The sequence below is a fragment of the Acanthochromis polyacanthus genome, chromosome 8 (genome assembly GCF_021347895.1).
Source record: "Acanthochromis polyacanthus isolate Apoly-LR-REF ecotype Palm Island chromosome 8, KAUST_Apoly_ChrSc, whole genome shotgun sequence".
NCBI lineage: Eukaryota > Metazoa > Chordata > Actinopteri > Pomacentridae > Acanthochromis > Acanthochromis polyacanthus.
Genome location: NC_067120.1, coordinates 26,740,593 through 26,753,909, shown reverse-complemented (window position 1 = coordinate 26,753,909; position 13,317 = coordinate 26,740,593). Strand labels below are relative to the sequence as shown.

The window sequence follows — 13,317 nt, the reverse complement described above, 5'->3', positions numbered from 1 at the left end:
GGAGGCCGGGGGCGGCATGGCTCAGTGGGTAGAGTGGTCGTCTTGTAACTGGAAGGTTGCCGGTTCGATCCTCGGCCCGTTGAGCTCATGTCGAGGTGTCCCTGAGCAATTGCTCCTGGTGGGTTGTGGTTAGCACCTTGCATGGCAGCTTCCGCCATCAGTGTGTGAATGAATGGGTGAATGTGTCGTATCATGTAAAGCGCTTTGGATAAAAGCGCTATATAAATACAACCATTTACCATTTACCATTCTCAGTGGGACACTGTGGACGGCATATCATGGCGTTATTTCAATTCAAGGCCAAATAAAAAGGAGAAAATAGGTTTCAAGATGTCTGCAGTGAACAAGGCTAAACGGAAGGAGCGCCGTGTCTTTGGCCACGGGAGCTGTGGGAGCCGGGTGGAGGTGAAAATTACCGTCCTCGTTGTCATCGTTTCCCCCCGGGCGACCTGGAGACTGGGCTCCCCTGTCTCTCTCGCCATTGCGTGCTCCACGGGCTCAGTCGCGCTGCTCATCGTCGGGCTCTTCCCCTCTCATCCCGTGGATGAGTGATGTCAGGTGGTCTCCTTCGTCTGGAACTCTGGAATGCCAGAGGAGGCCGTTTCAATTCTAGGACTCTGCTGTCTTGGTTTTGTTCTTGTTCTCGTTTTCATTATTATTCTTGTTCTCTTTCTTGTTGGAGGTGCTACCGGTGGCGCTGTTGCTGTTGTGCGGTAGCAGCAGCGGTAGTCGTGGTAGCAGCAACAGCAGCAGCGGTCTCTTTTCCCCTATTCCCGACGAGGTTTTGAGATTTTTTATTTGTTGTCGTTGCTGTTGTTGGCAGTGGTGGTGGTGCTGTTGTTGTCGTGCGGTAGTCGCGTCAGTAGCAGCAGCACCGGCGATCTCGTTTGTTTGTTTTGGCTGAAAACATGTCAAACACAACTTGTCAGCAACAAGTTCTGTTTGACAGGATGCTTTGACCAGTCTGGACCAACGTCCAACCAACAAGGAACCCTTGGGGGTTCCTTGTTGGTTGGGGGGGTTCATCCTCCTCCTCCTCCTCGGTCATCGTCATGACCATGTATTTTGCTTCACTTTGCCTATCTCACACATGTCCATGATATCCCCGTCCAGAGCGCGCCTGGTTTCCTCCAGGCAGCACTCCTGGGCCTTGACCTTGACTTTGAGCTTGAAGGCGTCTGTGATCTCCCCAGAGAAACACAGGTCCAGCTGTGCTTCTGTCAGTTTCATGAGCAGTGACTGGTCGAAAGGCTCAGAAAGGGGTTCCCCCGTGGCTGCGCCTAGAGCGCTCCTCGCTTCGGGGCGCAGGTTGTTCAGCTTGACCACGTTTTTGTAAAACTGCAGGTGCAGCAAGGGAGATTTGACCTTGACCCGAAGGTTGTCTACTTCCACCTCAATCGAATCTGCTTGCTTGTCCCAGCTCGACACCATTACCTTATGGGTGATCGAGAACGCAGGTCGCATGTCATGGCCACTTCTTGGAACATCGGTAGCTCCGCCGCAGTGCCGCAGTGTCGTTGCAGTTGTTGGCGGGGGTGGTGCTGTTGTCGTGCAGTAGTCGCGGTTCCTCATCATCGCTGCTGGTATTGCTGTCATCTTAGCAATTTTCGTAGATGTCGTCGTCGTCATCTTTGCTGTCGTCGTCTTGGCTGTCACTGTCGTCGATCTCATTCTCTGGTCACTCTCTGATCGCTCTCTGGTCGCGCTGCCTCGTCCGTGACCATGTGTGAAGCCTGGCTATTTGTGCTGTCAGTGTTGCCGAAAGGAATTTTTTGGTTGTTTGTTTGTTCCCACACACGCACACACACTGGGTTACTGGCAATCTCTCTGGCCGCTTTGAGGTTGATCTTCCTTATCGCCCCTCTCCCCGTCTCTCTCTCTCTCTCTCTCTCCCCGTCTCTCTCTCTCTCTCTCTCTCTCTCTGTTTCTCCCTCTTGTACATGTACGGGAGTCATTAATAATAGTAATAATAATAATAATAATAATAATAATAATAATAATAGAGGTGACTGCGCACAAAGGTTAAGTGAAAGACTTTAGTTTCTTCACTCCTGCATCAGTTTGGTCAAAGCTCAGAGAGCCTCCCACTACCAGAACCTCCACACAGAGCTTCTGGACAAAGTCAGCTGCGCTGCTGACACAGAGAAAGAGCGCGCTCTTGTGATCGGTCCCCGCCTCGGTGGGGGTGTAATCGACCCCAGGTTACTAGGAGACCAGACATCGACACCTTCAGAACGTGTTTTTTTTTTTTAACCCTTGTACTCAGTCCCCGCCTCGGTGGGGGCGTAATCGACAGAGAGAAAAAGAAGGTGCTTGTTTTGTGTTTTGGTCCAGTTTTGTCGTTCGGAGCCATCCGACGGGCTTTTGTTTATTTGTTTGGTCCGACGGACGGGCTTTCTTCTTAGTCCCCCCCTTCCAACCAGGTCTTGTTTTTGTTTGTGGTTTTTTTTTTTGTTTTGTGGTTTGGTCCTGGGGTTATTTTTTTAGGTCAGAGCTGATGCTCTTTTTATCTATTTTTTTCCCTTGTTTCATGTTTTTGTCCTGTTTTGTCGGAGCAGTCCGACCGGCTGATGCTCTTTTTATCTATCTATATCTGTCTATATCGATATCTATATATACTTATATCTATATCAAAATCTATATCTATATATCTATATCTATATCTATACATACATATGTGTGTGTATATATATATATATATATATATATATATATATATATACATATATATGGTCATTCCGTGTGGTTTCACCAGATGGTGGTTGCCGCACCATTTTCAAATTAGTCCTAAATTTGCATGCCATTAGAAAAGTACTTTCTATGCAAATTTGTAGGCCTGTAGCTCAAATAGTTTCTGAGTTGTGGGGGTCTGAAATTTTCTGAATTTGGGCTATAAAAAGCCTCGGAAGCGTTTTTTTTTTTTTTTTTTGCCTCTTTAAGTGGTTATTTCTCAGCCTCTAGACATACCAGAGAGCTGTGAGTTGGTAAACAAGGCCTCTGCATGTAGCTAGTGCCCCACAAACATCCTCAGGTGTTTCCCTACACTTTGCAGGCCATGGGGGCTTGCTAAAAATGCTAAAAATTAAGAGATACCTACTCACGAGTGGGGTTTGGGACCAAGCCCCACTCGTGAGTAGGTATCTCCCTCAAAGTACTAGAAATACTGCACAGAAGTGTTCTAACACCCCTGGGTTCCATTCTACACAAACCTGTGTGATAACTTAGCAAACTGGAGCTTTCTAGGTACCTCAGATTTAAAAATATGAGCTCCCAAAGTTGGACGAGATTTTTAATTGGCTATTTTTGGTGGCAAAAATCTCAGTGTGGGACAGGTACCAGAGACCCCAAATTATTCTACAAGACAGTTCCATCTGTCTTCTATCACTGTACAAAAAAGCAGCAGGGTTATATTTGTAGTTACTGAGATATTCTTACTCAAAATGGCATTGGTAATGTCAAAATCGTTTTTTGCTTTTCAGTACTTTAAATTGGGATACAAGTATTAGTAGTCATTCTAATGGTAGTATTATGTATGTTTTGTTTTTGTTTTTTGAAATGTTAGTTGTTAAAAGTGACTACCTTCATAAAGTGTAATAGTATAACTTAGGTATAGGTTCTTTTGCTTGTAACATGGCATTGTACAATTGAATTTAACATGTTTAATCCCACTGCACTGATACTGTAAAATTCAATATTATTGTTGTATTTTTAAATTAATCAACCATAAAATACTACAGAGCTCACTGAATTCACATTACATGTAATTTGTATATGTATGTTATAATTCCATATATGCATTACAAATGGGTGTCAACATGTCATTACACTTTTTAATGTAGCCTTCATGATTTTTCTCCGCTTCAAATGCTGGTCCTGAGCTGAAATGCACAGCTTGCTCAAATATGCTGACCATGCAATTCCTTCAAACCAGAACACCTTAAAAATCATGTGCCTTCATATTTGTCACATTTTCAAGTCATTCTGAAGAAGAAATTTGTGTGTCAACATGAACTTCACGTTAATGCAGCCTTGATGATTTTTTTCTGTGCTTAAAATGCTGTTCCTGAGCTGAAATGCACAGATATGATGTCCATGCAAATCTTTCAAACCAAGTCAAGTCAAACTTCATTTACCTTCATATTTATCACATTTCAAGTCATTGTGAAGAAAAAAATATTGTGTCAACATGAACTTCATGTTAATACAGCCCTGATGATTTTTCTGAGCTTCAAATGCTGGTCCTGAGCTGAAATTCACAGTTTGGTCAAATATACTGTCTATGCATTCCTTCAATCCAGAACACCTTGAACATCATTTGCCTTCATATTTCTCGCATTTCAAGTCATTCTGAAGAAAAAAATATTGTGTCAACATGAACTTCACGTTAATGCCGCCCTGATGATTTTTCTCAGCTTCAAATGCTGTTCCTGAGCTGAAATGCACAATTTGCTAAAATATGCAATTCCTTCAAACCAGAACACGTTGCACTAGGGTGACCAGACGTCCCTGAAAATCCGGGACAGTCCCTAAATTCAGCCGCTTGTCCCGGATCCCGAATTTTGCTCTAATTGTCCCGAAATTAGCCATACACCTGTTATCACGGTCCAAAAACATGACTGCCGGGCCGCTGCCTGGCCGTCTCGTCTCAGGCCTTCATGTCTCAGGCCTTCTGCAGCCTGCGCAGTGGTCACTCGCGCATGAATTATGACGTTTGTATTATATTTTTTATAGGCGCGAAATGTATGCTATGCTAACACACATTCATTGTTAAAATGGAGGTGAACAATGCTCCGGAAAAATCTGATGAACCCCCAGCAAAGAAAAAACGTCTGTGCAAATACCGAGAGGAATGGACGAGGAAATATACATGGGTAACGGCTGCATTTGGGGATGTAAATAAGGCGTTCTGTAAAGTGTGCCGAAAAGACTTTAGTATTTCTCACGGGGGAGAGTCAGACCTCAAGTCTCACGCTAGCGGCAAGCAGCATGTAAATAACACTAACGCTGTACAGACCAACACTTTGCTATCATCATTCTTCAAGCCACAGGATGACTCAGTGTACAGTAAGGTTGCTGCTGCAGAGTTAACTTCTGTATTTCACTGCGTTTCTCATCAGCAGTCATACCGGTCCCTTGACTGCGCAATGAAACTGACACCAAAACTGTACCAAGATTCAGCCATTGCCAAACTCATAAGCTGTGGTCGCACCAAAGCAGAGGCCCTTGTCACCAATGTACTGGCTCCTCTTGCATCTGACTTCACCCATAGCCTTGGCACAGAGCAGCTCTTTTTTTCTATCGCTACTGATGCTTCAAATAAAGGCAATGTGAAAACATTTCCTCTCTCAGTGAGATTTTGGACCCCAGAGCAAGGCATTCAGAACAGAGTGCTGGATTTCTATGAACAGGCAGAGGAAAGTGCGGATGCAATCACTGACATGTTGTTAAAAAAGTTAAAGGAAAACAACCTCCTCATCCACAACGTATCAGCTTTCTCCGCTGATAATGCGCCAGTAAATTATGGCAAGCGACACTCAGTTTACCAAAATCTAAAGCAGAAAAACAGCAAGATCATCCCAGCAAACTGCCCAGCTCACATCATCCACAATGCAGTTAAAAGGGCCTGCAATGTGCTACAAGTCGATGTTGAAAACATAGTTCTTAAATCATTCAACCATTTCAGCTGCTCCGCAAAAAGAGTTGCCAGTTTAAAAGAAATGTTTGAATTTGTTGATATGGAGTATCTTACCTTGTTACGCCACGTCCCCACACGCTGGTTGAGCTTGCTCCCTGCAATAAATCGACTGGTGAGCATCTGGCCTGCTGTGAAAAGTTATTTTTTGTCGCTGGGCCAGGAGGAATGCCCCCGTGCCATTTGGGATGCGCTCAAGGGGCACGAGCATGGCGAACAAGATGATCCAAATGAGCTTGAAATCACGTTCTTCTTCCTTCAGAATGTTCTCAAAATATTCTCCACAGCTGTCCTCAGTCTTGAAAGCAACAGTCTCACTTCAGTTGAGGTATATGGAGTGATGAACGACCTCCGAGTCAAACTGCAGCAGCGCAAAAACGACGCTTTCTTTGGCACAAAAGTGGATGATATTATGGCTTCCTCTCCCAGCAATAAAGTTGACCGGCTACGCCAAGAGTTTAGCTCTTTCTTACAAGTTGCTGTGGATTACTTGGAGAAGTGGTTCGACTTTTCACAAACTGGATATCTCTACAATGTACAGTGTTTAAATATCAAGGAACAAAGAGAGATCAGATACAGTAAACTTAAAGACGCAGTGTGCGCTCTTAACATGGAAGAGCATCTGGACTTGGATGAGCTCTATAACGAAAACTGCGCTCTGAAGAATGTATTGGCCCATCTGGACACGAGCAGCAACTCAGTTGGCGATCTTTGGGCCCAAGTACTGAAGACCCCGTCCACGTTTCCGCAGTTTACAAAATTATTGTCCTTCGTCCTCAGCGTTCCTGTGAGCAATGCTTACTCAGAGCGGGTCTTCTCCATCATGAAAGGCGCTTGGACTGACGTGCGAAACAGGTGTTCAATGGAGCTTGTCCGTGCAGAGATAAAAATTAAAATGAATCTGGCTATGACCTGTGCAGAGTTCTACAAATTCATCCTGGAGAACAAGAAGGCCCTCTTTGCTGTGAAATCATCCGCGAAATACAGCAACAGCACCGAGTCGTCACAAAAGCCTCCTTCGAGGTAGAAGCCAGACTATGAAAGATGCGTTTTACCCTTTACCTTGTTATAATAACAGTCACTGATTCCCGTTTTTTTGTCTCATAGGCAAACAAATGAAGACAACACCCGTGGCAGCAGAGATATGGGAGAAACGTCATAATCTAATAAAAACCGTTGCCAAGAGATTTTAGTTTATGAATTAATTAGGCCTATGCTAAGAGTTTAAATGAATTAAAATTACCTTTTTTTTGTTCTGTTTTTAAGCAGGCCTACAATGAACTGTTTTCAGTTGGGCAACTTGTCAAAATACAATGCTTGTTGTTAAATAAAACTATAACTTCTAAAGAAATAAATGTGTAAATGTCTTCGAAATTAATAATAATAATAATAATAATAAAATTAAAAAAAAGAAAAAAGAAAAACAGTGTACCCCCCCCCGGCACAGCGTCCCGGATTTTAGTCATTGCCATCTGGTCACCCTACGTTGCACATAATTTGCCTTCATATGCAACACATTTCAAGTCATTACCAAGAATAAATTTGTGTGTCAACATGAACTTCACTTTAATGCAGCCTCGATGACTTTACTGTGCTTAAAATGCTGGTCCTGATGCACAGTTTGGTAAAGTATGCTGTCCATGCAATTCCTTCATACCAAGTCAACTCAAACATCATTTGCCTTCATATTTTATCACTTTCAAGTTGTTGTGGAGAAAAAAATATTGTGTCAACATGAACTTCACGTTAATGCAGCCCTGATTATTTTTCTGAGCTTCAAATGCTGTTCCTGAGCTTAAATGCACAGTTTGCTCAAATATGAAATTCCTTCAAACCAGAACACCTTGAACATCATTTGCCTTCATATTTATCGCATTTCAAGTCATTCTGAAGAAAAAAAATATTGTGTCAACATGAACTTCACATTAATGCAGCCTTGATGATTTTTCTCAGCTTCAAATGCTGTTCCTGAGCTGAAATGCACAGTTTGGTCAAATATGCTGTCCATGCAATTCCTTCAAACCAGAACACCTTGAACAATCATTTGCCTTCATATTTCTCGCATTTCAAGTCATTCTGAAGAAAAAAATATTGTGTCAACATGAACTTCACGTTAATGAAGCCTTGATGATTTTTCTGAGCTTCAAATGCTGTTCTTGAGCTAAAATGCAAAGTTTGCTCAAATATGCAATTCCTTAAAACCAGAACACCTTGTACATCATTTGCCTTCATATTTATCGCATTTCAAGTCATTCTGAAGAAGTAATTTGTGTGTCAACATGAACTTCACGTTAAAGGAGCCCTGATGATTTTTCTCAGCTTCAAATGCTGTTCCTGAGCTGAAATGCACAGTTTGGTCAAATATGCTGTCCATGCAATTCCTTCAAACCAAGTCAACTCAAACATCATTTGCCTTCATATTTTAAAACTATCAAGTCATTCTGAAGAAAAAAATTATGTGTCAACATGAACTTCACGTGATTGCAGCCCTGATGAGTTTACTGAGCTTGAAATGCTGTTCCTGAGCTCATATGCACAGTTTGGTCAAATATGCTGTCCATGCAATTCCTTCAAACAAAAACACTTTTAACATCATTTGCCTTCATATTTATCGCATTTCAAGTCATTCTGAAGAAGTAATTTGTGTGTCAACATGAACTTCACGTTTATACAGCCCTGATAATTTGTCTGTGCTTAAAATGCTGTTCCTGAGCTGAAATGCACAGTTTGGTCAAATACACTGTTAATGCATCCCTTCAAACCAGAACACCTTGAACATCATTTGCCTTCATATTTCTCGCATTTCAAGTCATTCTGAAGAAGAAAGTTGTGTGTCAACATGAACTTCACGTTTATACAGCCCTGATGATTTTTCTGAGCTTCAAATGCTGGTCCTGATGCACAGTTTGGTCAAATATAATGTATATGCATTCCTTCAAACCAGAACACCTTGAACATCATTTGGCTTCATATTTCTCGCATTTCAAGTCATTATGAACAAGTAATTTGTGTGTCAACATGAACTTCACGTTAAAGCAGCCCTGATGATTTTTCTCAGCTTCAAATGCTGTTCCTGAGCTGAAATGCACAGTTTGGTCAAATATGCTGTCCATGCAATTCCTTCAAACCAAGTCAACTCAAACATCATTTGCCTTCATATTTTAAAACTATCAAGTCATTCTGAAGAAAAAAATATTTTGTCAACATGAACTTCACGTGATTGCAGCCCTGATGAGTTTACTGAGCTTGAAATGCTGTTCCTGAGCTCATATGCACAGTTTGGTCAAATATGCTGTCCATGCAATTCCTTCAAACAAAAACACTTTTAACATCATTTGCCTTCATATTTATCGCATTTCAAGTCATTCTGAAGAAGTAATTTGTGTGTCAACATGAACTTCACCTTAATTCAGCCCTGATGATTTTTTTCAGCTTCAAATGCTGTTCCTGAGCTCATATGCACAGTTTGGTCAAATATGCTGTCCATGCAATTACTTCACACAAAAACACTTTTAACATCATTTGCCTTCATATTTATCGCATTTCAAGTCATTCTGAAGAAGTAATTTGTGTGTCAACATGAACTTCACGTTAATACAGCCCTGATAATTTGTCTGTGCTTACAATGCTGTTCCTGAGCTGAAATGCACAGTTTGGTCAAATACACTTTAAATGCATCCCTTCAAACCAGAACACCTTGAACATCATTGGCCTTCATATTCCTAGCATTTCAAGTCATTCTGAAAAAGTAATTTGTCTGTCAACATGAACTTCACGTTAAAGCAGTCCTGATGATTTTTTTCAGCTTCAAATGCTGTTCCTGAGCTCATATGCACAGTTTGGTCAAATATGCTTTCCATGCAATTCCTTCAAACAAAAACTTTTAACATCATTTGCCTTCATATTTATCGCATTTCAAGTCATTCTGAAGAAGTAATTTGTGTGTCAACATGAACTTCACCCTCATTCAGCCCTGATGATTTTTCTCAGCTTCAAATGCTGTTCCTGAGCTCATATGCACAGTTTGGTCAAATGTGCTGTCCATGCAATTCCTTCAAACAAAAACACTTTTAACATCATTTGCCTTCATATTTATCGCATTTCAAGTCATTCTGAAGAAGTAATTTGTGTGTCAACATGAACTTAACACGTTAAAGTACGGCGGCCCGCGGGCGGGCCGTTTTTTTTATCGGTATACGCTTTTTTTAAAATAGAAGGACACTGCAAACACGATTATACAAACACTATACACACATAGAAAGCTGAGATTCTCATGAATCCGCCGGTATAAACCACTTTCAGATGTGATTACCACAGCGGGTAATATAAACACATTTATCCAACAAACAACAAGTCATGTAAACGTGCACAGCTCACCTGTCGACGCAGTTTGGACGCTCGTTTCTGGTCATAAAAGAAGATAATCCACAAAAACCGGCCAGAACCCAAGCTTAGCCATCCAGAGGAAACAATCCAGTATAATACTTTGGCCAAAACATGTCTCGAAATAGGTAAAAAATCCAGAAAACGATCGGCTCCGTGCGCGTGCACGCGGCGCGTGGTGGCGCTGTGCGTTTCATATTCACTGCATCTTTCTATTATAACTTTATCATACACGGTCCTATTTTCTTTGTTCGCGATTCAAAATGGATACTGGAGGTTTCTCGACCGCTTCAAACCGGACTTCAACCAATCAGGTGACTCGTTTCCGCCTACTTCGGCGATTTAGCCAACCATGGCCGAGTCTGACAGATATCGATTACATCACTTGATTGACTTGTTTCTCAGCAAATCACGCCGGAGGAAACGTTAGATTGACAGGCCTGGTAGCCAATGAGCTTGCTGAATGGCTTGAATATAAATCCCGCCTCTGCCAGCGGCTTTATATGATATTTCATTCGTGAGCTCCGGGCTCCACCTGCTGTTTCTCTGTATTCCTCTCAATCTGTGTGTGTGATCGACACTGAAGCCTATCTGAAGTGATTTTTTGAGTTCTGTATGAGTTTTTGGAATGAAAATGAAGTGGAAAATGAAGTGAAAATGAATTTATACCATTCTGTAGAGAGTGTGCACAGTGTATAAAGAGTGTATCCAACATTGACAGGGGCGGAGCATATCAGTACAAATACATGTGTGAAACACTCATTTCTTGTAGTATTGCTCTGAAATTTTGACCTGAACTATGTAAGACCCCAGGCTTTGGCAATATTGTGTTTTCAAGCTGTTGCAGTGCTGCCACACTGATTTTCAGGTGTTTTATTAGGGAAAAAATGTAGGCGAGAAAAAAAATTCATCCTAATTCAGTGTGTGCCAACATGAAATACTCTGTGCCAGTAGCACCTAGAGTAATTCTGACTGCACTGGGTGAAAATTCAGGTTGTCAGCTTTCAAATGAGACCCCAACCATGCATGTACTCCAAACAGTTCAAGAACAGCATTCAATTTACTTTCTGTAAATCTCAGTAGAAATTTCGGGCGGAAATTGACCAAACCTTAAAGGGTTTTAAAGCAGCCCTGATGATTTTTCTCAGCTTCAAATGCTGTTCCTGAGCTGAAATGCACAGTTTGGTCAAATATGCTGTCAATGCAATTCCTTCAAACCAAGTCAACTCAAACATCATTTGCCGTCATATTTTAAAAATATCAAGTCATTCTGAAGAAACAAATTATGTGTCAACATGAACTTCACGTTAAAGCAGCCCTGATGATTTTTCTCAGCTTCAAATGCTGTTCCTGAGCTCATATGCACAGTTTGGTCAAATATGCTGTCCATGCAATTCCTTCAAACAAAAACACTTTTAACATCATTTGCCTTCATACTTATCGCATTTCAAGTCATTCTGAAGAAGTAATTTGTGTGTCAACATGAACTTCACGTTAATAAAGCACTGATAATTTGTCTGTGCTTAAAATGCTATTCCTGAGCTGAAATGCACAGTTTGGTCAAATACACTGTAAATGCATCCCTTCAAACCAGAACACCTTGAACATCATTGGCCTTCATATTTCTAGCATTTCAAGTCATTCTGAAAAAGTAATTTGTGTGTCAACATGAACTTCACGTTAAAGCAGTCCTGATGATTTTTCTCAGCTTCAAATGCTGTTCCTGAGCTCATATGCACAGTTTGGTCAAATATGCTGTCCATGCAATTCTTTCAAACCAAGTCAACTCAAACATCATTTGCCGTCATATTTTAAAACTATCAAGTCATTCTGAAGAAACAAATTATGTGTCAACATGAACTTCACGTTAAAGCAGCCCTGATAATTTGTCTGTGCTTAAAATGCTGTTCCTGAGCTGAAATGCACAGTTTGGTCAAATACACTGTAAATGCATCCCTTCAAACCAGAACACCTTGAACATCATTTGCCTTCATATTTATCGCATTTCAAGTCATTCTGAAGAAGTCATTTGTGTGTCAACATGAACTTCACGTTAAAGCAGCCCTGATGATTTTTCTCAGCTTCAAATGCTGTTCCTGAGCTCATATGCACAGTTTGGTCAAATATGCTGTCCATGCAATTCCTTCAAACAAAAACACTTTTAACATCATTTGCCTTCATACTTATCGCATTTCAAGTCATTCTGAAGAAGTAATTTGTGTGTCAACATGAACTTCACGTTAATACAGCCCTGATAATTTGTCTGTGCTTAAAATGCTGTTCCTGAGCTGAAATGCACAGTTTGGTCAAATACACTGTAAATGCATCCCTTCAAACCAGAACACCTTGAACATCATTGGCCTTCATATTTCTCGCATTTCAAGTCATTCTGAAGAAGTCATTTGTGTGTCAACATGAACTTCACGTTAAAGCAGCCCTGATAATTTTTCTCAGCTTCAAATGCTGTTCCTGAGCTCATATGCACAGTTTGGTCAAATATGCTGTTCATGCAATTCCTTCAAACAAAAACACTTTTAACATCATTTGCCTTCATATTTTTCGCATTTCAAGTCATTCTGAAGAAGTAATTTGTGTGTCAACATGAACTTCACGTTAAAGCAGTCCTGATGATTTTTTTCAGCTTCAAATGCTGTTCCTGAAGTCATATGCACAGTTTGGTCAAATATGCTTTCCATGCAATTCCTTCAAACAAAAACACTTTTAACATCATTTGCCTTCATATTTTTTGCATTTCAAGTCATTCTGAAGAAGTAATTTGTGTGTCAACATGAACTTCACGTTAATACAGCCCATATAATTTGTCTGTGCTTAAAATGCTGTTCCTGAGCTGAAATGCACAGTTTGGTCAAATACACTGTAAATGCATCCCTTCAAAACAGAACACCTTGAACATCATTGGCCTTCATATTTCTCGTATTTCAAGTCATTCTGAAGAAGTCATTTGTGTGTCAACATGAACTTCACGTTAAAGCAGTCCTGATGATTTTTCTCAGCTTCAAATGCTGTTCCTGAGCTCATATGCACAGTTTGGTCAAATATGCTGTCCATGCAATTCCTTCAAACAAAAACACTTTGAACATCATTTGCCTTCATACTTATCGCATTTCAAGTCATTCTGAAGAAGTAATTTGTGTGTCATCATGAACTTCACATTAATACAGCCCTGATAATTTGTCTGTGCTTAAAATGCTGTTCCTGAGCTGAAATGCACAGTTTGGTCA

General features: G+C 41.0%; 1 protein-coding gene across 1 annotated transcript; it reads left to right on the top strand.

The window, feature by feature from the left end:
- Positions 1-2,737: 2,737 nt before the first annotated feature.
- Positions 2,738-11,808, top strand: LOC127534984 (uncharacterized). The gene is made up of 2 exons (XM_051951567.1): positions 2,738-6,715; positions 6,800-11,808. The coding sequence occupies exons 1-2, from the start codon at positions 4,773-4,775 to the stop codon at positions 6,852-6,854; spliced, it is 1,998 nt and encodes a 665-aa protein (XP_051807527.1). The 5' UTR covers positions 2,738-4,772; the 3' UTR covers positions 6,855-11,808.
- The last annotated feature ends 1,509 nt before the right edge of the window (positions 11,809-13,317 follow it).